This window comes from Channa argus, chromosome 19 (genome assembly GCF_033026475.1).
Source record: "Channa argus isolate prfri chromosome 19, Channa argus male v1.0, whole genome shotgun sequence".
NCBI classification, from domain to species: Eukaryota; Metazoa; Chordata; class Actinopteri; order Anabantiformes; family Channidae; genus Channa; species Channa argus.
The window spans coordinates 12600975-12628826 of record NC_090215.1 but is presented as its reverse complement, the minus strand read 5'-3'; the positions used below and the strand labels follow the sequence as shown (position 1 = coordinate 12628826).

General features: G+C 38.9%; 2 protein-coding genes across 4 annotated transcripts; one reads left to right on the top strand and one right to left on the bottom strand.

The window, feature by feature from the left end:
- Positions 1-53: 53 nt before the first annotated feature.
- On the top strand, positions 54-14874 carry plcd1a (phospholipase C, delta 1a). Of its 2 annotated transcripts, none has more exons than XM_067486085.1 (15): positions 54-223; positions 4619-4777; positions 8547-8775; positions 8911-9040; positions 9141-9369; positions 9467-9668; positions 10314-10458; positions 10540-10692; positions 11526-11678; positions 11787-11943; positions 12049-12165; positions 12266-12444; positions 13350-13485; positions 13724-13873; positions 13996-14874. In XM_067486085.1, the coding sequence occupies exons 1-15, from the start codon at positions 193-195 to the stop codon at positions 14085-14087; spliced, it is 2262 nt and encodes a 753-aa protein (XP_067342186.1). In that variant the 5' UTR covers positions 54-192; the 3' UTR covers positions 14088-14874. The 2 variants fall into 2 exon arrangements, with proteins under 2 accessions (XP_067342186.1, XP_067342185.1); XM_067486084.1 differs by lacking the exon at positions 54-223 and adding an exon at positions 980-1175.
- On the bottom strand, positions 14123-27359 carry vill (villin-like). 2 transcript variants are annotated; one of them, XM_067486083.1, is made up of 21 exons: positions 27150-27327; positions 26069-26610; positions 23268-23351; positions 23061-23135; positions 22730-22929; positions 22284-22392; positions 21975-22085; positions 20345-20550; positions 20167-20245; positions 19964-20062; positions 19501-19654; positions 19002-19102; positions 18744-18881; positions 18468-18626; positions 18091-18270; positions 17818-17963; positions 17335-17479; positions 16966-17154; positions 16605-16673; positions 16143-16451; positions 14123-15387 (listed from the first exon to the last, which is right to left on the bottom strand). In XM_067486083.1, the coding sequence occupies exons 3-21, from the start codon at positions 23340-23342 to the stop codon at positions 15274-15276; spliced, it is 2658 nt and encodes an 885-aa protein (XP_067342184.1). In that variant the 5' UTR covers positions 23343-23351; positions 26069-26610; positions 27150-27327; the 3' UTR covers positions 14123-15273. The 2 variants fall into 2 exon arrangements, with proteins under 2 accessions (XP_067342184.1, XP_067342183.1); XM_067486082.1 differs by lacking the exon at positions 26069-26610 and having other exon boundaries at positions 27150-27359.
- Between the last annotated feature and the right edge of the window lie 493 nt (positions 27360-27852).

Below are 27852 nucleotides of genomic sequence, written 5' to 3'. Positions count from 1 at the left end.
TGAGCACTTATAAGAGCTTGATGGACAGGTACTGTGGGCACTGTGTGAATGGGCTCAGAGGAGATAACAGGTTGCTTTTTCTTTACACAGGATAAACAAAGTTTTGTTGTTTTGATAAGTCCTGCCATATTACAGAGTGTTGGGGAGAAGAAGAGGACTTGCACATGGTGATTTATTTTGATTGAAATCAGAATGGAGACAAATGGGACAGTTGGAAAACATGGTGAGTTTATCACTGGAGAGGCACAGATTTACTACTGTTGGGCGATTAGTTTCACATCAGCTGTTCTTGCTTACATGTACATGTTCTATAGTGGAGGTATCATTGAGGAGATTCTAATTTCTTTAACTTCTTGCATAAACGTTTTTTTTTTTAAATTGTGTTTCACTCAGGATCGTATTATGTTCCATACAGCAGGAGAATGAGCAAGCTGCTGTATGCATTTAACATAATCTTATATTTTACTTATCGTTGCCAGAGAACAATTAGAATTGTTTAATAAAATCTCTGAAGACATATAAACAATACATTTTTATTTATGGTAAAAATAGTTTTATTTGCATTTTATTATGATGAACATTAATCAATAGGGGGCGTCATTTCAAAGTTTCTTGGTGGCTTTAAAAATTAAATTACATACAAATTAAAGACAAATAGCCCCCCAAAGATTTTAACAGTATTTGGAAACAGCAGTAGTCTAAGTACTTCAGGTTATACAGAAAAGAAAATGCATGTGACTTGAAAAGATGTGTTGCTGCATGTCACTGCAATTCAACAAGCATTTAAAGTCACAATGCCTCCTATAATACAATTGTATTTTCTCAGAAATAACAGAAAACTTACCGTCATTAGTCTAATGCAGTGCTGACAGTGTTTTGTAAACATTACCACATAGACCCTTTTCGCCCATCGTGTTAAAGGGTTTCTCCAGGGCAAATAGATGAGTTTAGACCCGCCCCAGAAGGGGCCAACCCCGCGTCGTCTGCTTCTTTTTCACAGCCAGCACGGACAAAACGCCGACTGGATGTTTTATTTTGTTATTATTTTATAAACTGTCAAAAAAAAAAAAAAAGTTAGCCCGTAATGTCTTGCTTAGACAAAGATCCGAAAAACACAAACTCCAACGAACAGAAGCAAGAAAACAAAGTTAAGCTGGGGAATGGAAAACGCCTAGGTAAGTCACCCATAGGTGCAAATGAGTTAACATGTGGAGCAAAGTTTGATCGGATATGGGCCATCTTGATGTTAACAAAGCACATCATTAATCGTATGTAACCTGTCAGGATTATTCGGCTGAAATTTGCGTGGCTGTGTGTTATGAAGTGTCTTCGGCGTCCTCACTGCCTGCGCATTCTTTCTTTCGACTGTGATTACAACCTAAACGAAGCTGTGGCTCATAGCCTGCATCTCTCAAATGAATGGACAAACCCAGACCTTCTGAAAACTTGGTGGACATCTTTTTCTTGTTCTGTGCATCCCATCTCTCAGTTTGTTTCATTCTACCCACAGTGTTGGTAGTATTAATCATCTTTGTGTATTAGTCATCTGCTGTAAACCAGAGCAAACATCAGAGCGATACAGACTGCTTCTGGTCAATCTTTATCATTTATACAGAGAAAAAGTTACCCTATACGTCATACCAGTCTCATTTTTGTTTACATAAAAAAAGCAGAGGATGTTGCACGATAGACAGAACTTAGGTTTCCTGTGAAGCCACATTATTCGCTTATGCCCCTGAGGCATTATTGTTTGTCATTTTACCCTAGTTCCTGCCATCTTCTTGTCCTAGCTTGCCTCAAAGATTGTAGGCAGCGTACTGCAAGTCCAAGACTCTTTATACCCAGCCTTGCATCTGAAACTGATTACTCTGCAAAGAAAAAAGGGAAACAAAAGTAATCTGATCCTTATACACCCCCCTCCTCTGTGCAGTATGACTCACTTTTATTTGGTTTTTGTTTTGGAAAGTGTTGCAAATTGGAACATTTTTCTTTTTTTTTTCATAATATAAAGCTGTTGCTGCATCTCTGCCTCACGGTAAAGTAGATTATGTGAAAAATTAGATGAGAAAGAAGTAGAAAATACCCCCACTACCACTCAAAAGGAACATAAGCCCCCAGCATCAAGCACAGGGGTGGGGCTGAAACCCTCAAGCTGTTTTGCCTAGTCCTCCTCCCTGCCTGCTGAGAAGCAGAAACTCACAAACAGGCTCTGTGAGTTTGTAGTGCGATCTGTGAAGAAACATGCTTGTAATGTTGTGGTCCCGCCCACAACCCTGACAAGGTCCCAGCTGAGTGAATGAAGTTATCCCGAGTTAAACTTTGCTTACTGAGAGACAAACAGTCATTCTGCTCTCGTGTAGGCTGCACTCAACAACATTTTGGGTGATGCAGAATAAACATCAGTCCCACTCCTGTCCTGTCAATATTGTCCTTTGAACCTACCGTTCCAGAGAATTGCTTCACCTAAATGTTCATCTTCTGACAATGCTCATCTCTGTTTCAAAATGTATGACGCATAGCACTATCCACTGTTCAGCCGAATATTGATTAACAGGAAGATAATGTGGCTGGGACAAGAGACTCAAGGAGACCAATAGATTTAAGGTTTCCCTTCATGCATATGTTGGACATATGTTTTAAAGTTGAGTGCAAAACTTTGCATCCCCATGCCCCATATTTAATACACCATCATCAGAACTAACACAAATGGTTAAGGAGTGTGTAGAAGTTATCGTAAAACAATGTATTTAATTTTACCATGGTAAAAGGTTTGCATCCCTCTTCTTATAAGACTTCTAATAAATTCTTATAATGATTACAATACTCTGTTTGTCCTCGTCTAAGACTCTTTAAACTCCTCCAACCTATGGCAGCTTCTGGGCAGCATTTACAATGTTTCAGGTGCAATTTTAATTCTTAATTTTTAATTCTTAATTCTTAAGACTACGCTTGACTGCGAAAATGTGGACTTTTACTCCAAATTGCCTCTAAGGAATTTGTCAAGTCACCTGATGTTTGTTTTGGATACTTACACAGCTCTCAATCAACTTTCCTTGTACCTCGTTCAATTATTTTTCCGGGTGTTCAATTTAAAAAATGTCTTAGTGTGTCCATGTTTCTTCTTTTTCTGGATTATGGTCTTTAAAGTTGGTACTGGTATCCCTTAATTCTTTCAGATATTTATGATCTCTCTCAAGCTTTATGAATGTTTCTGACAGGTTTTCCTGATCCCATTGTTTCTGCTGCTCTCAACAAACTGCAACTGGGGAGCCACCCGCTTGCAAATTTAAAGTGCGACCCAAATTTAAGCCACCTGGTGCCAATCACCAAGTTTTGAGTGTTGACAATCTTTTTCTAAAGATCAGATAACTGATTTACATATAAGCGTTCTTTATCTAGAGGGTTTATCAAGGGGCATGCAAACTTTTTCACTGATTTCATTTTTGTTATTTTACTACTAACCTCACAATTTTACTACTTTCTTTCTTTCTCTCTTTATACATGTCTTGATCATTATTGTTTCGTCTGATGATAGGGAAACATTTGCACTAACTGACTAAATATTATGTTCTCAAAAAAAAATCTGTTTTATTCTGTTTGGGATGAAACCTTTTTCACTCAACTGTATGCGTTTTACACCTACATTGAAACCTTTTCTTATCTCACCCAAACCTAAAGGTATGATTTGTGACCTCATAAATATTTTGTAAGATAATATCTGTTTAATAAGAAACTGAAAGCAGTGTCGTATGCAGGCTTATAAAGTCCAGCACACGTCGAATGAGATGGAGAAGCAGGAAACATCTTTGAGCAGTTAAACCGTAGAAGTCTTTAACATATCTTCATGTGGAAAGGTATTTTAGACACTTCCCATGACACAGGCTCACTGAGCATCTCTGGTTCCTTCTCAAGGTTTTTAAGTGAAGCTCTTTTACCTACTCAGAAAAAGTCGAACACTCGGAGTTACATGTGGACGTAAAATAGTACTTTGCGTGTATCTATGAATTGCTACAGGCTTTGACACAGTGTCGCTATTTGATGCCCTTGGTTGATTGATTTTGAGTCCTGTGCTAAAGCTAGCTAGATTTTAATACATTTTATGGCTATTTATTAATATTTAAAGGGGAGTTATGGTAAAAGTCTTTAGGCATGACTGAACATTAAGTTTGTATTATAAAAAGTGTTTCACTTTAACACAGTCTTTAAATAATTTGTTATTAAAGGATGGCATTCTGATGATTTCAATTATGAACCCTCATACAATACAATAACTAATTCCGACTTTACGTGGTGAAAATCACATGTCTTTTTAAATGGACATGAAGCTGTGTAAGTGTGTGCTTAAAGACATAAAAATCTTCCAAACACCTGAAGATTTATGGCACAGAAATAGAAGCAATGTCAGGCCTTTGGAGAAACAGGAAATACTTGTTTGTCGGATAAGTTTATTGTGGGATTTAATCTTTTCGTGGAAATTGTCTGAATATCCTCAGACTCATCTGTCAAGTACTGGCTTTGTATTTTCTGTTCGAGAATTCTACAGTAGCTATAATTTAAAAAGTTGGTCATTTAAATCTGTTAATTTTGTGTAACTTTTTTTCTGTCATCACTCCTGCAGGTTTGGAAGGCGATGAAAATCTCAAGTTCCTGCTCAATGGTGGGGAGCTGGTTAAGATTCGCTCGAGCTCCTGGCAGAGGACTCGCTTCATCAAACTGCAGGAGGACTGCGAGACCTTGAGCCTTGATTCCCAGAAAATATTTAAGAAAAACAAAACATGTGAGTTTCATGGTGTACTGATTTACATGTTTGCACTTTGGTGTGTGTGTGTGTGTGTGTGTGTGTGTGTGTGTGTGTGTGTGTGTGTGGGCAAGATAATTTATATTTTATATTAGGTGCAAAGTGGTAAAAGTTCTGTATAAAACTTTGGGCTCATCCTTGTTTTGCTGTTATTCTGGGCTCTTATTTCAGATCTTAACAACAGCTCCTTGCCTTAAACACACCCCTCAAATTCCACTGCTGGTGGAGAATATGTGAGAGGTGGTGGTGAAATGGAAACATCTCACACAGATAGTAATGTGTCCAAAGTCAGACTGGAAAATACAAATGTGAATCGTGTGTGTGTGTGTGTGTGTGTGTGTGTGTGTGTGTGTGTGTGTGTGTGTGTGTGTGTGTGTGGCGAGATAATTTTCCTCTGATTTCTGGTTCAGTAATCCACTCTCTGGGTGTGAATGTTTACAAAACCTCTGTAGCTGACGTTGCTCCAATTTCCCTCCAGCACGGGCGACAAGGGCTGATAACCTCTGCCCCGAGTCTGAGCCTTAAACAAACACTGAAAGTGCAGCTGGTCCTATATTCCCCATACAGACACAATGGACAGTTCAGCTTTGTGAACGCTCACGTGCTTTTAACATGAGTAATTTACTTACAGTAGAGTTGGCCCCTGAAATCACAAGCATTTCATTCTTGATAAAAATAAGCTGCATAGGGCTTTAGTAAACAATCCATCAGCACAAAGTCTCCCTCAGTTCACTGTTTTAAGTTTATACAGCCTCCTTTTCGTGTGCAGCAAATCCACTACTAAATACTGTGCTAATCAGCACCAAACCATAATCAGGAAAATGTAATGAACATATTGAAGTATTTAGCTAGTAAATAACCAGAGTTTTCTACAGGAATTAGTGAAGCCCAAAAATTGTTAAACAAATTTCGATAATAATATTAATGTTTAATACATAAATTAAGCTGAAATAACAGCAGGGCTATCAACTACCTAGTGCCTGTAGAGTGCCATATGTAAATTAAAATCTTTCACTCTAGATCACAGTCCTGATAGTCTTAAAAAAAATAAATAAATAAATAAAAAAATTTAACTTAAAATGGAAAAATGTAGGAAATCAATACCACAATATAGTAATTAGACCTTTTACATTGCAGTAAAATGTACAAAAAGTTAGGGTTTAAATACTTCCTGATGTGACTTGCTGTGATCTTGTGCCTGTGCTGCTGTTTTTTTAACCCCATAGAGGAAGTGTTTCCTTTTAGGCAAAATTATTTACATATGCATCATCACATATATGCATTACATTCCTTTTTTGTTTCTTTCTGCATATGAATCCGGTTGTTTCCACTGTCAGATTATGAAGCCTAACCTCCTACTTGTGCTTCCCGGGGAAAGCCTGGAGCCCTCCCATATCCAGTGGAATCCTTTAAATTATGTACTTGGGTACATTTTAGAGCATGTACTTTTGTACTTCTACTCGAATAAAGAAATTTAAATGGTACTTTTACTTGTTATGGAGTAACTTTCCAGGCAAATACTTTCACCTCTACTTGAGTACTACACACTCGCACACACACATACTGTATGTACTGTAGATGTTTTGTATTAAAGTGCACATATCTCACAACAAGACACTTCACTTTAAGTATTAGTCTGCTGCTTGTCAAAGAAAATAAGGTGTTGATAAGTAAAAAAAAAATGTAAACAGTAATAACTTTAACTCAGTTATCAGATCAGAATTTGACTAAACAAGGCAACTGGGTCATATGCAAACAAATGTAACAAATAGTATTAGGTGGTGATTGTTGCTTTGTAGTTCAATCCTCAGTATTTACTTTGTGTATAACATCCCACCTCCATGTCCCTTTGGAGAAAAGAGTTTGAGAAACAGCAGCATGAACTTTATGGGAAGGGCACAATAATCTCTTTGTGAGAAATTTCATCTGGTATTTAAGCAATGCTGTGCGTGACACGGTTGATATGAGTTGGACACTGTGTTCAGTCTCTGAGGATGAAATTCTATGAAGCTGGTCCAAACTCACAACCCTAAACGCCTTTGTAGTGGTTTAGCTGTGGATAGCATGCATGCACCAACTGAACAGGCACTCCACTTCTGGTGAGTGGTTTTGAGGTATTGTGCTCACCCAGAAGTCAGTGTACACCACCCAGTTCATGGTGTGTTGCATTGTTGTGTTTTTCTCTTCAAAAAAACTGACATTTAGATTCTTTCTGCCCCCAAGTACATAGTCTGCAAATCTCCCAAGGAACAATGGTCACTCTTCATTAGACTTTCCACCTTGGGAAATAGACACACTGTGATTGTAGCTTAGCCACGTCATACTACTTCCTTGCTGAGCCTCTAGTCTTTGGTGTTTTGTCAGAAGGGCAGTGATGCCATTTAGTGTTATCCCACATGCAGGACAGTGTTTTTTTTTTTTTTCCATGCATGTGTAGTCCATGTGTGCCAGTCAGAGTTATGGAGAGGAAGGCATGATAGCAGATGGCATCATGATCATCAGATGCAGCAATCAAATTTATATGCAATGCATTGGGGTTGCCAAAGAATTTAAGTCTTTCGCACACAACAACAGAAAGTCATTTGTTTTTCTCAGGAGGCTCGTAAGTCATAAAACTGGATACAAAAAATGGTTGAGTTCACTTTCTGGTAAACAATATTCTCAATCAGCCTAGTGTTATGCAACATGTTTGGTAACTGCTTGCTAGATATTTAATAGGAAGGAACTTTATGTATTACCACGCAGTGGATTTTTTAGAAGTTACTTTTTTTATTTCTGCAAAAAGATTTCTGCATCCGTCTTCTTTAAAACCTTTTGGAATTCCTAATTTGGAAGATAAATATTTGCTTTTGTGTTGGACTGAACAAGTCTTTCTGCTACAAAACCGCTCCTGTCAGTATTTTTATATGAACAATATACTTCTCACTTCCAGTTAATTACCACCCAGCCCTCCAGTTAACTCCAGCTGTACTCATTTGTTTATTTTTGTTTTCAGAATAAAAATGTACTTTTCCTGGTTCACTATCATTGCTTTTATGAACTGTAGATCCCTCTTCAGGCAGCTGTTTCAGTGGAAAAGCTCTGATAAAAACATTACATGATGCCCAGCAACACATGGCAGACAGATAAAGCTCTTTTTTTGATACCAATTTCTATTTCTAACACATTTAAGTATAACACATAACATGTTACATCTTAATATTTCCATGTTGTGCCTGTTCCACAGCCCACCATCCTCCAGACGTTACTGAGGAGGTGTTTTTATCAGTTGGCTCTTTGTGAGCGAAGGCCACAGAAACAAACGCCTTCCTGTTGATAAGATGCAGTTTGCCAGTTTCTGGCACCCAGTGCCGTTTTGTCTACTGGTGGATGAAGACACATTATTTATAATGTTGAATTTCTGTGACGGTCTTTTTTGCCTAAAGATAGAAGCTTGCAAAAGTGTTTCTCTCTGGTTAAAGACTGAATGAGAGAAAATGAACTCTGGATGGCCTGGATAGGATTACAAACTGGTTTCCAACATGGACCTATTATTTTTTCTGAACCTAAGGGAAATGAAGGGGAATGTTTACATGTTATGATCAATTTATCTGATATGTTAAAGATTGTAATACTGTTTTCTCTTTAAGTGCTATCCAGTTTTTGAGGACTAGCATCTGTTAACTGTAGCTTTTACCGAATTATTCCTGGGCGACTCTCCCAGGGCCAGAATATCTAACAAACCCTTTCCTCTCTTCACTACAAACAGACACCATTGACGAAATTGAATCAGTGCGCATAGGCCGTCAGTCTGAAGGCCTTAATAAGTACACCGACCCCAGCGATGAAGATCGTTGCTTTTCCATCATTTTCAACGACCGCAAGAAAAATCTAGATTTCATGGCAGCGAGTCCAGAGGAGGCGAAACAGTGGGTCAACAGCCTGGAGAAGGTCATCAGCAACATGCGCAACCTCAACCACCAGCAGAAGAGTGAGCAGTATCCTTAACAAGTTATTTAAATGGGAAGTGGGATTGCTTACATGTTCAGAGACATTACTAAATGCCTTTCCCACTCGAAGTTCTGTAGTTTGTCTTCTTTATTAGTTGTAAAATTCTTACATCTAAATACCAGTTGGATCATCAGCTGCATGCGGAAAGCAGACAAGAATGGAGACAACATGATGTCCCTGAAGGAGCTGAAACACTTTCTAAGACAGATCAATGTTGAAGTTAGTGACACTTATGCAGCGGAACTTTTCACGGTAAGTCTGTCTCAGAAAATGCATTCACTTTTCACGGTTCATCATACAAATCTGCTAATCAAGATGATTTTATTGTCTCACAATGTGCCATATTGGACAGCAATGTGATGAGTCTAAATCTGGGACGTTGGAAGGCTCAGAGATCAAAATCTTCTACAACCTCCTGACAAAGCGGGAAGAGGTAGATGTCATTTACGGGAAATACAGTCAAACAAACGGCCAGATGAGCGCCACAGACCTGCTGAACTTCCTGCTGAATGAGCAGAGGGAGACTGCCACCTTGAAGGACGCTCTCCAGCTGATTGAAAAATACGAGGTGGATCCAACAGGTAAGGTCATGAAACCCAGTCAGCATTGCCTGTGCAGTGTATGTACAGTGGTTTAAGGAACATGTTTTATATCACATTTTTCATTACTGTCCATCAGCAAAACAGGTGAACTGCATGACCAAAGATGGTTTCTTGATGTACCTGCACCAGGAGGATGGCTGCATCCTCAACCCAGCACACAAACCCATATATCAGGACATGACCCAGCCCCTCAACCACTACTTCATCTCCTCCTCACACAACACATACTTGATGGAAGACCAGCTCAAAGGGCCCAGCAGCACAGAGGCCTACATAAAGTACTTTTACCCACATACTCTACGTAACATTAACTGAACCTTAGCTTAGGTCTCCGTTTGTACTGTAGCTTGGTGCCATCATACTAACATTTTTTTTTTGGGGGGGGTTAAGGTTAGATTTTTATGATTTTCAGTTTGGCCTGAACAGACAAATTGTCCTTTTCAACCAGATAGTCACAGGAGCCAAAATGAAACAAACAAACAAACAAAAAAAGCTTTTTGGAATTTTTTTCTCTGGCACCTAAACAAGCAGAGATTTGGCAAACTGGCAGCTAGAACAAAACACTAAAAATAAATGTTTTGTTTTGAGGTGTAATTTCGGCATGCAAAGAGACGTAAACACCACATTTTGTGTTTTCAGTTTCCAGTCTCTCCCTTTTCAAAGTGTGATTATACTAGTACTACTACATTGTTTTGTTTACATGTGAATAATATTACAACATGTCCCATTCATAGACCTATATTTATACTGCTCTACTGAAAACAATTGTGTGCTTTCAGTTGGACTGAATGACCCAAGTACTTCATTGGCCTACATGAAGTGCTACTTTGGGAGCAGGGACTGTTAGTGGAAACATTTCTGCCATGTTAAACATGAAGAGTGAGTAGTTTACAAGTTTTGATGAAACTTTCCTGTCCTTGCAGAGCACTATTGAAAAGCTGCCGCTGTGTGGAGCTGGACATTTGGGACGGGGCTAACGGGGAGCCAGTTATTTATCACGGCCACACCCTCACGTCCAAAGTGCTCTTCAGAGATGTCATCCAAGCCATCAAAAACTACGCCTTCAAAGTACATGAATTTGTACTGTGTAACGTGAGATGAGAGACTCTGAGCTTTTCCTTCACTGAACTGTTTGCATTGTTTCTACAGACGTCCGAGTACCCAGTTATCCTATCGCTAGAGAATCACTGCAGCCTGGAGCAGCAGAAGCTCATGGCCCATTATTTGACCTCCATCCTGGGTGATGCTTTGCTCACAAAGCCTTTGGGCAAAACTATGCCCACCAACTTCCCCTCACCTGAGGTGCGTGGCCTTACACTTCAGCTCACTGATTCATATTATGTGTCATTCACAGTGTTTGGAGCTTCTCCAATTTAAAGGAACACCAAAGGAAGAGCACACCTTTAAATCTCACCTCTTATATGATTAAACTGCTGTGCCTAATACTTTTGCTTTCTTCATTACTTCAACTTTGCTGTTACTCCAGGAAAGAAAGATGATTAAAGTTATACCCAAATCATAACCCACTGCAACATAATCACAAGCATATCAATCTAAAGTCCCTGCTCATTCTGTGTTGATCTTTAACTTGAATTGGCTTCCATCATTTAGTACTTTGAGAGCAGTTGATCAACAGATAATCTGATCAGGATCTCAGTCTCAACTGTGGGAAAAAAATGTCTTTGATTCTGCTGGTAAGCAGAAATATTATCTGTATGCAAACAAGGGTTCACGTTTACCACTTGTCCACAGTTGTTAAACATCTACCAGATCTTTTCTTTAAAATCCTTAATCGTCCTAATTTTCTAACCTCAACACTGTAAGTGACATAAGGACGAGAGGAATTATTAGCATGTCAGATCAACTTTCTCTGTCATTCCCATGCCCTCTGTGCACACTGTCAAATGTGTCACATGGGATAAATGCCTTATGATTATGCATCACACAGTATTTTCCTTTCTGTCATTTAGAGTGCGTGATTAGCAGTCAGCAATGTTTGCTTTGTGCCTTCATTAAAAATAGGAATATGATTAACGGAATAGAATTAGTTTGTATTAGCTTTTATAGCATACATATACTTATGGTAAGTTTAGCAATTGTACAACTACACATTACAAAACACTTTCTGATTGCAGGAGCTGAAGGGCCGGTTCCTTATCAAGGGAAAACGACTAAACAAACTGGATGCTGCCTTCACTAATAACAACACCATGGAAGATGGCAATGTGTCTGAGGAGGATGAGGCTGCAGAATTAAACAAGGAAAATGGACAAAAACCCAAATCAAAAGTGAGTCAAATGCATAAAATAATTTAGTATCTAGCTTCACATAGTGTGTCTGCATTTGATGAAGAAAGAGCGGAAAAAAACCTGAGCTGGTGTCTCGTGTCCTTTCAGAAATCAAAGATTAAGCTGGCCAAAGAGCTCTCGGACATTGTCATCTACTGCAAGAGTGTGCACTTTAATGGCTTCGAACACTCCCGAGAAAACCAGGCCTTTTATGAGATGTCATCGTTCAAAGAGAGCAAAGCGTTCCACCTATCCGAAACCTCAGGTAAAACCCAACTTTTAGCAGACTCAAATTATGATTAGTGATTAGGATTTCTAATGAGCATGAAAAGTGTGTTACAGCATCAGTCTTATTTATGTGTTCTCATAGCTACTGCCTTCATGCATCACAACATGGACAAGCTCAGTAGGATTTACCCAGCTGGCTCCAGAACCGACTCCTCCAACTATAACCCAGTGCCCATGTGGAACGTTGGCTGCCAGATTGGTACACGTCCCTTTCTATATGTAGAAAAACAGCCTGTCTCATCACTTATATTCGGTCCTCAGAAAAAAACTTTCACTTCCTCCTCTCTCTCACTGTTTAGTGGCCTTGAACTTCCAGACTCCCTGTAGGGAGATGTACCTAAACCAGGGGCGGTTTCTGCCAAATGGTTTTTGTGGCTATGTCCTGAAGCCTGAATTCCAGCGAAGCCTGTCTTCTCAGTTTGATCCCAACAAACTCACCAAAGGGCCCTGGCTAAAGAAGAAGACATTTCATATCATGGTGAGTTAGTTAGAATTGAACCTTCAAGACAATGACTTGTTTGAGGTAAAGGCGCCCTGTGGACATTTCTTTTAAAAAAAACAATTTTTTTTTCAGCGTGACTTATCATTATGCCGAATAGGCCATTCATTTCAGAATAATGCAAAGAAAATCTAAGGTTCCGAAAAAATCTAATTTTTCTCACCAAAATGTGTTTATTCTGGCTTGATGAGTTGAATTTCAGAACTACATTACTTATACATGCACATACTGTCATTGTACTGTAGGTTAATAATAAGTTTTTGACCATTGACATATATTTTCCACGTACACACAGTATTCACGGTATTAGCTAACATACATGTCAGTCTTAATCTTGTGTATCCCTGATTAAGGGGCTGGCAGCCTTTAATCTGTGACAGAGATGAAGTACTACTGTAACCTGAATTAATAAGTCATATTACAGTCGAACACCTTAGCGTCCCAAAATATACCGCTGACGCGGCCAGGACTTGTAATATTCCACCAAATTCATTTTAATGCTTGATGCAATATCAGTTTAATGTTGCAGCTTGTAAAGGAGCTGCTACTTGTAAATACTTTGTATTATACTGTACATCATCATTTATTTGGTATATTTTGTATTCAGAATCTTTATCTGCAAAAATTGTGTAAAAGTATTAAAATTATTAGCCCCAATTCCAAACAAGTTGGGGAGATGTGTAAAACCTAAATATAAAACCGAATCGAATAATTTGACAATCTCAGCAACAAATATTTTATTCACAATTGAACATATCAGATGTTGAAACTGAGGCCTTTCACCATTTCATAGTCAATATTAGCTCATTTTATATTTGATGGCAGCAACACATCTGAAAAAAGTTTTGCACATAACTGGGTGTGCACATTTTGTGTGCCACCAGGTGATCTCAGGTCAACAGTTACCAAAACTCAACAAGAACAAAGAGAAATCCATTGTTGACCCTCTGGTGAGGGTGGAGATCCACGGTGTCCCAGCAGACAACGCCAGGAAGGAGACGCACCACATTGACAACAATGGTGAGCAAAGTATAAACTAGTTTAGTTGAAACATTAACTTCCATTTTTTCTCACAACATTTGGCAAAAAAATAAGGAAGGGAAAAAAATAAAATAAAAATAAAAATTATATATATATATATATATATATATACACACACACACACACACACACACACACACACACACACACACACACACACACACGCACACACATTATTGGGGTGCATCATTTAAGCACTAATCTAAATAAACTGCAGGGTTCAACCCCATGTGGAATGAGAGCTTCCAGTTTGAAATCAACGTACCAGACCTAGCCTTGTTGCAGTTTGTGGTGGAGGACTATGATGCAGCGAGCCAGAATGATTTCATCGGGCAGTACTGTCTACCGCTCACCAGCGTACAGAGCGGTAAGAAAGTCCACCTCATACAGCGCTGAATTTTTCAGTGTTTCGTGTTCGTTCTCTCATGCCAGGCTATATGCAAAGTTATCTTTTGCTGATTAAAACAAAACCTACATCCTCTTTTCTAGGATATCGCCGCGTGCCACTGTTCACCAAGAGAGGTGACCCCATCAGTTCTGCAGGACTGTTTGTGCATCTCATGCTTATGGATGTCCAGTAGTAAATCCTTCATAATGATCAGTTTTTGAAAAATCCAGTTTTAAAATCCAGTCCAGTTTTAAAGCAAAAAGCATTACTGATGAATTGATGCCAAGCTACAGCTGCTGACTCACAGCAGTCCTAACCTTTTCCCATCATTTAATGATTTTATCTTTTTAATAGGGATCACCTGTAGTGCTAAAAAGTAGGGATGGATGTAAATGTAAATGAGCAGTGTAGGAAATAATTTAAAAGAAGTCATTAAACTGTGTCTGTCAAATAGAAAAGAATTAAGTAATTGGAGGAAAAATATTGATAGTTACTGGTTGTGCAATTTCTGAACTGTAATTAATACAGCTTATGATACGTTAGTACTGAATTACACAAGTTGGAACTAATGGAATCATTGCAATATAACAAACACTTAACTATTTAAGTGTTTTATTTCAGTTTTTATTAGCAAAGGTTTTATTTGGATTTTATGCATTTTGATGTCGTAATAGTTATATCACTAGGGTCTGGGTTGAACTATGAATGTGATTTATTTTTCTGTCAAACAGACTTATAATTCCTTGTAAGATATGTGTCTTTTGTAAGAAAATGTTCTGTACATGTTACAGTATGGTTTACCTTAAGTACTTTTGTATTAAAACAAATCTTAATATTTTAAACTATTTTATTTCACTGTCTAATGTAAAAGCTGTTTTTTCATTGCAAACTTGTGCTAATCGGTGTGCTCAGTGTTAACCATGTCAGTTATCTCTATTTGCACTAGTGCTCAATTAAAAGTCGGATGGTCTCTGATATAAGCACTTGTGTATTTATTTAATTATTCTATATAAGTGATTCTGCAATGGCAAATGACAATAATATGGTGGAAAAACTTGATCACTGTATGATCACATCAAACATTTAAAACACAGATACATGTATAAAGCAAAACTAATACAAAAATCTTAATTTTTATATAAATTATGTCTATGATTTTTAATAACAATCATGTTAAGGTATAATTCTAGGTAACAGTTTTAATCACTAGAAGATGGCTGAGAGTTTGTAATGTATGTCAAGAAAACTGGATGAAACGATAAGGGCCTGGAACACTCCTATCTTTCTAAACAACAGTTAAAGTGCTGCTTTACAAACAACTTTCTCTGCAGTAATGGGAGGCAGGTTTGGCAGCTTCTCTCTTTGAGGGTCAGCCGTTCTCAGAAAAGCCCTGCTTTTTTCTTCAAGTCACTCTGCCTCCACTTTGGCAGGCGCTGGAAATCTGAGCGTCTGCTGCCCAGCAGGTTCTCAAAATCCAAATCAGACAGGTAGTTCTGCAGTCAGAGCACAGACACGGACAGAGAATGGTTAGAATGATCTCTATTGTATTGTTAGTACATCAGTATTCGCACACCCTGATTACTATGTACTTTGCACCTCCCAGTTATTCACAATCATCTCTGCAGACATGCTCATGAAACAATGGGACAACAGGCACAAATGCATGAACTACAACTGGTCCCAGGGTTTCGTTCTTCTGTTGTTTTCTTCCTGTGCAGTCATGTCACATCCCTACTCCACCTCCCTATGTGGTCAGTTTATGTGTTTGTGGTTGGGTGTACTTCATCTTTTTGTGGTTGTTTTCTTTCTCTTTGTATGCATTGCAGGTGAAGCAGAACTCTAAGGGTTTCTGTAGGATGAGCAACTCAAGCTGAAATTCAGTATTTAATTCACAGCCTAGACAAAGAAAGGCTGCACAAAGCTTTACATGTTTTTGTTACGATATTACACCAAATGCTACTGACCATATTTATACCACATATTATGATACAGCAGCAAAGATAATCATGTAATGTTACTGTGTTTGAATGAAGTGCTACTTCTAAAATCAGAAAGAGTAATTCAACAAATTTGTTCAATACTAAAAACATGAATAGTACATTACCAATTCTCACTGACCTCTTTGGAAAAGTTAACAGAATCTATTCACTATACTCCCTCCATGCTTGCAACATGCACACAATTCTTGACATGTAATACATGATGTTTATGGCCCTGTAGTGCAACAGCTCCATAATTCTGCACCCACCTCTCTCTGAGTGGGGTCCACTCCCTGTGGCAGATCACTGGGAGACTTGTTAACGAGAAGCTGAGGATCCAGATACATTCCAGCACCTCCAGCAGAGGGGGACATTGCGCCTCCAGCTAGGGTTGATGGAGTGAAGCTAGAGGTTGGGGCTCCTTGGTTGGATGGACTGGTGGGAGTTGAGGGTCTGGGAGAGAGATCAACTTTGTGGAGTTTGTTGAGTGGAGAGTTGCTTACAGGGCCTCCTGGAGCTCTGTAACCATCCCCACCCACCCCTACAGGACTATTACTCAGGTTAGTATTGTTCAGGTCCTGCGGACATGAGAGACAAGATTGTTAACTAACATTTTCTTGGACTTTTAATATGGAAAATGTCTAAATTCCATGATGTTAGTTTTTATTGCATCAGTGTTATTAGTACATTTAGTCAATTAGAGTTAGGATTGGTGTGAGTCAATCACTTACTACAGTGATCTGTGAGAGAGATGCTGCATCACTCAGCTTTGTTTTCATCTCCTCATAGGAGTTTCCTCCCTGTTGAGAAGATTAAGTGAGCCAGAGTTGAAAATTCTTCAAAAATCAACAACATGTGACTTCATGTGTTCTTCCTGACGATTTCCTGACGATTTGTTCACTTGAGATTATTCATAGCACTCATTTCATATGTGTGACTCATTTGCAAAATCAGGGTTAAAGTAATCAAAATACGCACAGTAACAGAGCACCACAAATAGTAATTTGTAATGATTTGATCATACTGCATTAATCTGTTTATAATGCTCTGGGGCCTCCTGCTGTGTCATATGAGACATCGGTTTTTACTCACGCTCCACTTATGAGGATCCCATGCATTGAACCAGCCAGTGAAGGTGGGAGGCTCGTATCCCTGTTTGACAGAGGTGATGGTTGTGTCAGGGTCACGGCCTGCTGGGTGGGTCCTCAGGTATTCCTGCGCACTGTTCAACGCCTCTTTGGTCTCGTACTGGTTTGCAAGCTTTCCAACCCACAAGAAAATCTGAGGTTGAGACCGTGGGAAAGAACATAAGTATAAGCATACAGAATTAAAATGCCCTCAGAAAATGTTGGCTTCCCCCTTTTTTTGCTATTTGCTGTTAGACGTTTTGCCATCAGTTTCTACCAGACCAAACTAAAGGACATTAACCTAAACTCTGGTTTAATCCCTTTGACCGCTCACCTCCTCCCAGGTGTCTAGCAGCATGACATCCTCTTCGTCCAGGTCATTCTGATCAAAGTCATTCACCTCGGTCATCTTAAACTGACCCGTCTGATTGGAGCATTCAAAGAGCCGAGGACTGTGAGGAGGCTCCTCACGCTGCAGTCTGAAATCACACAGACATTTTCAGCATAGAAACTGTATAATCTGCCCGGTTTACATGTGGGTGGACCTTTTTTTGGCTTCAGATGCAAATTCCACTGACCTTGATATAAAAATAATCCATGCAGATTTAAATTTAAGCTTATTATTGGTTCATTACTGATTACAGAGCCTTTTGGATTAACAATTTTTGTAGGTTATTGTAATAGTTATATTCTGGTTTGAGCCAACATGGCTGAGGTGGGAAGACAGTAGAAAGACTTGAATTTAATAATGAATGTTGTAAACATTTGGCACATTTCCCTAGAAAACATTAAGTCATATTAGAGGTGTCACTGTTACCTCTTGTCGCTGGCATAGGGTGACTTTCCTCCCAGAGCCACCCAGAATTCAGCTGGCTCCTGGCCCTCCATCACCACCTGCTTGTCCTGCTTGGACAGCACATCAGACATCGCTCTCCCCATCACCCTCTCATCCCCACTGCAGCCCTGGATGAAGACAGAACCAAACATCCTACAGATACGAACCGCTAATACAAGATTATAAATGCAACTTTTTATTCTTCACGTGGCTTTAAGTCAGACATTTGCTGCTTTAGCAGAACAAAGCACATACCTTTCCATACCACAAATAGCATATCTGGTCTGTCTTCAGGAGGAACACATCGTTGCTGTTGAGAGAAGAAGCTCTCGCCAACACCTCTGTGGCTTTAGTGTTTAGCTCATTAGTCCCTCTCACCTGAAAGAGTCTGGCACTGCTTTCAGGTATGACCACACCTGGGCGACCTGTGCCACCCTACACACACACAAGCACACACATATAAAAGATTATATACACTAATATCACAAATATACTTTTTGCCTGCAATGTGTCATTTGACTTGATACGTGTGCACAATTTTTTCACATTTTTTCCCAGAACACACAACCACGATGTGGCTTTTCAGCATTTGTAACCTAGCAAAAAACAATGTTGTTTGCGAAAGTTCACACCTCAAAGATGATGAGTTTGCCTTTGAAAATAGCCAGGAAATGCCGGGGCTCCTTTCCCATGACCACCCTGACCTGGACCGGGGCTCCATTGTATTTGTTATCAATATTAACAGCCTGGTAGGCGCAAGCTGTTATCTCATCTTGAGTAGCATGACGGCCCTGGTGCAAGACATAAACTCCTATCAGTGTAAAAATCTTTCCTTTTAGTACGTAAACAAAAATACAGGACACTACTAAACAAAATGAAAGTCTTAGTGCATTAGTGATGATACCGACCTGCCACATGTACAGTAGGTATTGGCGCTGGCCTGATATTTGATATGTGTACAGCACCAAGTAGCAATCTCCTCCATAAAACTGTCCGTATGTACTTGGATTCACTTCGGCCAGCTCCAACTTCTCAATGCGCCACACCTGACAAGGAGCATTTCAATAAATGTAAAATCTTTGTTATTTGGACGACTGCACTTAGCTAAATATTATTGGAACATACAATGTGCGTCTGGTTTGAATTTTTGGGTGTGTCTTCTTTACTTTAACATCCCCAGAGCCGTCATCTACCATGCGTTCCTGTGCTGCTAGTTCAGGACGTGCATGGAGCTCCATCACATCAAACTTCACCTGGTCAACCTTAGCTGTTTGGAAAGTACACAGTGTAAATATTTTGCTATGGATGTGAATTGAATACTTGTTGCTTTATAAGGACAAAGCATACAATGTAACCTTGAATTAAAATGTTCTTTTGTGTGTCTTATTGTACGTAATTTTTCACACTGACATTCCTCAAATAGATATTTTGTGCTTAGGTTATAAAGTATTGTATTATTATCGTTTTGGGCTGTATTCATGTCACATGATTGTTTCTTTATGACTTATTTGTCTATATATTCATTGTGGCTCTCTGTGTAGGTTCCTGTGACCATGACATTATTAATGATCAGCACATCTATTCCAAATTCCCACATACAATCTATTTTTAAAAACGTGATCCACACGTGGATCATATAGCAACTAAGTGTTATTTAGAGGTTACCTATCTTTCCCATGCTGTAAGTGGTTCCCAGACCCTGAGTTTGTCCTTTATCTCTCCAGGATTTAAACAAGTGCTTGAACATGGCTGACTCTCCTCCCTCGTTCATCACCTCCACACTGGTGCTGGCTGGGTAGTTCTTGGCTTTGATATAGCCCTGTTAGAAAACAGGACAAGCAAAGTGTATCCTTCCAAATTTTCATAAATCATAAGTGTTACTGTTACTTAGCGACTCTGGCAAAGGTAATACTTATAATAATTACTAATAAGGATTAATCATTCCTTATTAACAATAATAGTTGAAGATTGATAATAATGAATAATTATTCATTATTATCAATCATTAATTATAGGCAAGTATATACTATAATATACTGTATAGCACAGAGCAGATTTTTTGTAATATACTGACCTCATGTGGCACAAGCATTGTTCAGACTTGATTTGAATTTTTCAGTAAACTTACTAATGCCCTGTTCAGAGCTTCCTGTCGCTCTTCCTTGGAGGATTGTTTGCCTTTCCACACCATCACACCAGAACCTCCCTGGTCCAGAATATAACAGTCCTGACACAAAACGAAGAATCAACAATGAACAATGAGACACGACACATTTTTGTCTCTCTGCAACAGTTTCTGAAGAACATGTTTAAGGGATAAATGCCAATTACAGAGGAGTTCAGCAGGTCTTGTGTTAGAGGCTGCTTGGCCACTTCTTGAACCACTAGGTTCCCTCCATTTTCAAAAACACTGCAGAAAACAAAATTTAAAACAGTGCATGATTTTATGAAATCACTAAAAATATGCATATGGTAGCAAAGATGTGATGCATTATTTAAGCATACTTACTGGTAAAGTTTGACATTAGTGTTCTGCACTTGGCTGGTGCTGTCGTCAGGGATGGCGTCCTTCAGCGGCCCCGTCCTTTGGCCGAGCACCGCTGTCATGACTTTCATCAGCTCCGGTGAACTCTGCTCATCCCCCCCCTCCACAACAGCAATCTGAGCACGACCACCTCTCTCTCTATCCCGAATGTCCTGAGCCAACAACACGGCCTACAAAGAAAGAAGAGAAGGAATGCAGGCAAGTGAGTATATTTTACTCAAACGGTAAAATATAGCCCTTTTTTTACCTATTGGTACTCAAAGCACTTTACACTGCTTCTCATTCACCCATTCACAATCACAGTTTGCGAATTTGGGGGAGCTGCGATGCAGCTGGCCAATACTCACTTCAACTAAGTTAGGGTTCAGTGTCTTGGTCAAGGACACTTCGACATGTGACCGGAGGAGCCAGGGATTGAGCCAACAACTGGAGGATTGGTGGATGACTGCCCCATTATGGGTCGACAAATGGAGTTGGGAGAGGGTGATGTTTACCATTGTGTAACATCCCCTCTTCTGAAACTTGAGATGTGTTGCTGCCATCAAATTCAAAATGAGCTAATATTTTCCATGAAATATCTCACTTTCAACATCTGTTATATGTTGTTTAAGTTCTGTTGTGAATATAATATGGGTTGAGGAGATTTGCAAACGATAGCATTCTGTTTTAATTTAAGTTTTACACATCGTCCCAACTTCTTTTCAATTGGGGTAGTATTACTGAGCCAAGACCAACATATTTGACAGCAGGGTGTCATCATTAAACTGTTAGACTGGCAAGATAAGTGATGAACTAACATCACTGTCAACATCTGCAGCTGTTGACTGGAGATAATGTTTGCTTTTTACTTCTATTTGAATGTAATTTGTATTGTGTGGTGTATGTAAAAAAGTAATTTTAATATCAAGCTGCCATGTATCAACTGTGTTTGCATTTGCAAATCATAATTTAGAGTGATTAGTTCTGTCACTTTACAGTTTAATTGTCCCTGGTACAAATCCACCTGCTGGCTGCAACTTTTCAGTGTGGAGTTTTTTGCTCTCCCTGAGTTTTCTCCAGGTACTGAAGTTCCTCTTACGCTTCAAAGACACTGAGTTGCCTGTTGGTGTGAATGGTTGTCTGTCTATCTGCTGCCTTTTGCCCAGTGACAGCTGGGCTAGGCTCCAGCACCCCTGAGACCCTTAATTTAATGGGTGGGTTATTCATTTAGAATTTCATCATTAGAAACACTATTGATCAATGTTTCTGGTGCTGTTGTGGACAGGTGCCAAAATGCTGGTATTATGATCGGCAAATAAACTTTACAGAAACAATAAACACAATTCACTTTCAACTAAATGCAGACAGAATCCTTTGACTGCACGTGTACTACTTTCTTTCAACTCTGGTCCTCGATTTCACAAATTAAAACATATGATCATCTACTGAAATATGTTTTTACAGATGAAATTAATCAGCCATAGATATTTAAGTATATAAGTATTATATACTAACGATATAGTAATATACACTCCAAAAGTAGCCACTCTGTAGAATGAGTACTTTTACTTTGCTACTTTAAGTGCTCCTGTGAAAAATGGGAGAGGGAGGTTACCTTAAGCTTCTCTCCCCTGTTGCTTTGCGGGCCGTTCCACTGCACTATGGCTTTTCCCATATCAAGCAGAAAAATATCTCCTTTATTAAAGCTGTTCCACGACACCTCCACCTGCACACAGAACACATACAGTGCTCTTACATAACGGAGAGTTCTGAAATAAATTCACTTTATTAACAGACATTACAGTGACCTGTCATAGCACTCAGGCAATTGTTTAAGTGAATGTTCCAACACCCCTTGTAGCATAGCTGTGTGAATTCAGCAGTCTCTGTGTCAGTACTTTATATTCTGCTCTGCATACTCTACCTCTGTTGCTGTGACATGCTTCTTCCCTTTAACATGCAGCAGTCGCAGGACATTGTAGACATTTGTGTCAATGTGGTTAAAACCTGAGGCCACTCCGCCCTTCTTGTAGCTGTGGAGAGATCAGCGTGTACATGACCAAAGTTCAAGTGTAATAAAATAACTTCTGCCGCACACGAAGCTGGAGCATTTTTTTTTGTCTTGTTCAGTTGTAAAGTTGCATAACCACAAAGCAACAAGACAAGGTGAAGTTCGATACGTTGGAAAGGTTAATGAGCTGGGTGAGAGGAAGATATGTTTTTCTTTAATAAATCCCAGCTGTGTAATTTGTGCTGTAATGAGTTTATACAAAAGGATTAGTGTAAACCATTTCTCAGAAAGATTATAGCATCAGTGTGTGTGTCACCGCCCCTCTATTGTACATGTACCACCTCTTTTGTTTGACTCACACAAGGCCATTTTTGAAATAGCTTCTGAATCGGGCTGACTCATTGCCCTGCACCTCCCTGTACTGGACCGGACTCCCACCCAAGTACTCGTCCAGCTGGGTGGTGTAAATGGCTGCTGCGCCTTGCTCGTCCTGAGAGGAGGTGTTTCCTATCCAGTAGTGGATGTCAGCAGACTGGCCTGAACCTTTCTTTTCACTTATCTGGTGATAAACGTTTAAAACACAAGAGGGGGCACACGTGTTACACTTGCACCCATAAAGAGTATCCAAGCATCCATAAATCACTTGCCTTCAACACCATCGCTTGAGAAATCAGGAAGTATCATACTCACATTTAGAACAATGTAACAGTCTCCTTCAAAAAAGTTACCAAATGCTTGGCCTGGAACAGGCACCATCTGCATGTTCTAAAAAGAAAAAACAGAAAACGTCTTAAATTTTGGGAAAATTCTGCCATAAAAGTAAGATTTTACCATGGCATACCTTTGAAAATGTACACAGAGTTAAACTACATGATATTTATAGCGGGGCTGACTCACATTGATGGTCCAGATCTGCAGGCCTGGTTTTCGACTGACATTTTTAAAGTTGTCTTGATTGTCATTGTTCATCATTCTGCCGAACTGAAGCAAATACACAAAGATGAGGCAAAAGCAGTGAGATTTACGGTATTTCCACTTTACTTACTGACACGTGTTTAGTTTATGCCGTGAGAAGGAGTAAAACACAGACAACCACCTTACTGAGGTCATTTTAACTATTGTAAAATATTGTCCACGGACCACATTTTTTTACTTTAGTTTGTACATTTTTGTCTTTACACTCCTGGAATTGTTAGGAACTGATGTCAGTGCCAGAATTTCATTTTTATTCATGAAATATTCTCATATTAAAATGAAGCAGATAACAAATGGCTTGAAAAACACTGTATTTGTCCTTATTTATGTATTTATTTTGCTGCACTTTGACGTGACCAGCAACTAGATTTTGGTGTGCATTTACCAAACCCATTTTTAAAACACTGCTCATTGCCAGTTTTATTTTGACTTTAAATAACAGATATTTAAACCCAATAGGAAACAATGGAGAAAAAAAGAGGTGAACACAACAAGACATACTCATACAGACCATAGTTATCTGAGAGAGTATGAGAATAAGTGACTATTTTGCTCCTAAATAGGTTAAATAAGTGTTAAACCTGTGGCAAACAAAGCTACAAGAGCAGCGAGAGTGACTAAAAGCAAGAAAGTTGCAGATTTAAAAATGTATTCCACCTCATAGTCAAATATTATTAAAAGTGTTTCACATTAGAAAACACACACATTCACACATTCAACCTATTCAAAGTACTCAAAACGAGAATATATTGCATTTTTTCGACTTCCTTCCTCTCATTGCTCATCCTTATGTGTCCCCTGTCTATTCAGTGGAAACAGATGTCTCTAAAATGATATTTTAAAAGATTGGATCTCTAACAGCGAAACACCTCTAATCCCCCTAATGAGCGTCAGCTTGGAACCATAGTAGCACACAAGTTCTGCAATCAGCAGTGCTTAAATTGCCCCTTGACTCAGAAATCAGAAACAACAGTACTGATAAGCAAACACCCTGTGCCACCAGCTGGGCAAAGATTATAGGCTCAAAGTTGATGCGCTATATGGCAACAGGCTCTGTGGGATGTGACACTGCTTGCAACATATCATGAATACAAATGCAGGAGCCATGCATGCATATGTCTGTCAAAAAGCTTGAGGTTGCAGATATTCTGCAGAGAAATAACACAGGTATAATTCGTGATACATGCTGCCTCGGGGTCTTATCTTTGCTCTTGGTGCTGGAATAAAATGTCTCATTGGAGGGTAATTGATAGAGTGGGTGGAGTAATGTGAGGTGAGATAGATCAGGTCAGCTGGACCCAACCAGGATCTTAACAACACCCCTCATTAATATTATCAGTGCTGTGGCATTCAGATATAATCAGATAAAGAAGTGACACACACAAAGCAAACAGAAAAAGAAAGGATTTTGCTTGGGCCATAGTTGTGAAAATAATGGTACCGTACAAAAACCAGCTCATTCAGTAACACAGTAATAATCAAATCAAGTTTACCAGCATTAGCCACCGTACGTTAATGGTTATGGAAACTGAGCCCAATGCAGAAAAAATCCCAAACAGACTTAGCTGGGCAACAACATGTTTTATTCCTTATGAGTTCAACTTTTAATTTGTAAGAGGAAAATAATGCTCTTCCTGTGTTCAAAAGCTCACCTGAGAGATAAATTGAAGCCTGATAAAAGTTGCTTCTTGTTAATATATGTGAATAATTTTGTAATACAACATGTCTGCTGTTCTATTTGTTCAGTGCCTTCATCATGTGTTTCACTGTCACCTGTCAAGCGAGTTCAGGTGGACATCAGCCTCAAGCCAACAACATATCAAATTATAACACTGATGTTTAAAATGTACACGGACTAGTACAAATTATAAATACATAACGAAGGCCGGCTCCTGCCTCCACTTCTCTGTTCATAAGCCCCAACACATACTGACTCTATTTTTAAAGCACCACACCCTACAGGTGTGTCTATACAGTATGACAAGATAACAGAATTCCTTATCAATAACAGTATAACTATATATGGTTGAGAAGGTCTATCATTACATTAACATTACAGTACATCAAAGCAAACCTACTCAAATTTTAAAACTCAGAATTTAACTCTCAGCTGATCCAATAGTAACCCAATAACCAGTTAAAACAATGTATTGTCTAGTTCAATTTTCCAGATTTGCATGCAAAGGAGAATAAATGTTGCTTTCGCTTTACTTTAATATGTTACTGATTGACTGACACAATACTTCGACTAAACAATGTTACTTATTGTCAGTTGCTGTACCCTTTGTCCATAATGCCAACTCCCTATTACAGATGGACTACATTCATTGTTCTTTGCAATCGGATCCTAGCCAAATTAAATCACTTCTGAAAAGTGAATTGAAGACCTGCATTATCCATTATGCGTTATTCCATTACTGTGACAGGAAAGACTGGTTCATATCAATTAGCCTGCGGTGTCCATTGACTCTGTGTACACAATGAGCTTTGTTAAGACTCTAAATATACCCTAATATGTCCATTTCAAGCCAATATGAAAATATACCGTAGGTTGAAATCTCCACACAGGCCTGTTTAAAGAATATCTTTCAACAAACACAATAAAAAAAAGAGGGTATTCCATGGACATGGAAGTGATTCTGATTTAATAAGTTAATAGATAGATATAATTTTTTAAAAATATACTCCAAAAATATATTACCAAGATTAAATATGAAACTTACCTTATGTTGTGTCTGGTAGAGTGAAGGCTTCACTGTCCCCTGCAAATTGTGGAGCTATGTTCGTGAAATGAGGTTTTTGTGTAATAAAGTATCAGTGCCTTTTCCTCCTATGCTCAACCTGGATTGTCTGTGGCAGAAAAGGCTTGGTATATTTGTCTCCACACCCAGGTATGAACACACCTGCAATTTCGTGTCGCGATATTTATGAACCACCAGCCTTAAATACGCCTCTTCACATGCTGCTTCCTCTTTTTGTTGCGGCAAGTCTGGCTTTGTTTGAACGTGAATGAAGGGAGCCAGGCTTTTAAAGATCCATCACATCAAGTCAAGATGCTGGAGAAAATTGTCAGCTTCAATTCCTGACGGAGACGGACTCAAGCCTTACTCGAGGTCCTGGCCGGGATTTAGGAACGCAGCAGAACAGAATTTCTGTTCCAATGAGCGGTCAGCAGTGTGGTGGCCAGGACAAGGGCCACTTGACACCATTTATTCATTGTACAACTGTTTCAATCAGCAGATGGGGGAATTGAACTTGATGAGATCTGTATTTGAAATATATGAATCTTATTAAGTATTTTCTCATTACCGACACTATGCATTATTGTAGGTTTAGCTCTGGGCTTCGATCTCTCAGAGAAAATGGCACTGGCATCTTGTGTTTACATTTGTTTGCTAAATGTGAAGATGTAATAACATGTATTCAAAGGGATTTGGACACTTTTTGCTGAAGTAAGAGAAAGGCTTTTTGCAGTTTGTCCTTAGCAAAACTTTGAATTATACGCAAAGATAAAACAGTAATGAATGTGGTTTAGTTGCCTTTATAGCTTTATACCTGAAACACCAAACCCATCAAGCCCTGCTTCTACTGGCTCCCCAAACATTTCTTAACTATTTGCACAATGTGTAAACGTCTTGTGCTACACACTGCACTCACATCACAATTCAGCAATACTTCTGTTACACTTGTCTTTGTCTTATATAGATCACACAGTTCCAGCCAGGGAATCTGAAGAACACATTCTTACATAACTAACCTGGTTTTCTTGTCATCAGACAGCTTTAAGACTGACGTTTTTCTTACCTTTGACTTTCCATTTTTAGACTGAATACTGGGCTCCATTGTAAAATCCTGATCATTTCAACAATGTGGTGAACTTCACTGCCCACATTTCTGGAGGAGAACTGGAAAATTAAATGGGGCAAAAAAAAACAAAAAAACACAAGAAATCTTTAGGCTGGAACAATAGGCTCTCTAATGCCTAATCCACTGCTGCAGTTAAAGTGGCTGCTACGTAAGCAGAAGCTAAATGTCCACATCAAGATATCACATGAGGTGGTTGCACATTAACCAGTTTATATGCAAAGTACTGCACTTGCAGAACTCTACTGACAGTGGAGCCTGTGTATTTGTTGAGGTATTTAGTTGTGTCCTGTTTTCAGTAGTGCTTAAATACAGTTTACAATAAACCACAATGTACTAAATTGCAATACAATTCAAACATAGTTTTGAAGGGATTTCCAAGTGAGAGCAAGGTTTTTGTGGCATTAACTGCTGAAATAAAATGTATTTGGACATCTTCCACTGACACAATAATCAGTTTATGTTGCTTGGTTTGGTTATATCACACGAGAAGTTGATAAGTTTGAATTGTAGATACTTCAATTTATGACATCTTTAAGAAAAATTATAACGTACATGTATCAAAGAGCACGCTAAAATTTTCAAATACCCAACAAAATTAGATAAAACCTAAAATTAAAAGATGTTTTGGCCAAAACATCAT

Excerpts from the sequence above, each read along its gene's own strand:
- plcd1a (XM_067486084.1), top strand. The coding sequence starts at position 1,085 with ATGTCTTGCTTAGACAAAGATCCGAAAAACACAAACTCCAACGAACAG. Across the intron at positions 10,693-11,525 it reads CCAACTTCCCCTCACCTGAG|GAGCTGAAGGGCCGGTTCCT; the intron begins GTGCGTGGCCTT and ends TTCTGATTGCAG. Across the intron at positions 12,445-13,349 it reads AGAAGACATTTCATATCATG|GTGATCTCAGGTCAACAGTT; the intron begins GTGAGTTAGTTA and ends GTGTGCCACCAG.
- vill (XM_067486082.1), bottom strand. The coding sequence starts at position 27,188 with ATGGAGCCCAGTATTCAGTCTAAAAATGGAAAGTCAAAG. Across the intron at positions 23,352-27,149 it reads CTAAAAATGGAAAGTCAAAG|TTCGGCAGAATGATGAACAA; the intron begins GTAAGAAAAACG and ends TATTTGCTTCAG. Across the intron at positions 19,655-19,963 it reads AAGCTCTGAACAGGGCATTA|GGCTATATCAAAGCCAAGAA; the intron begins GTAAGTTTACTG and ends GTTTTCTAACAG.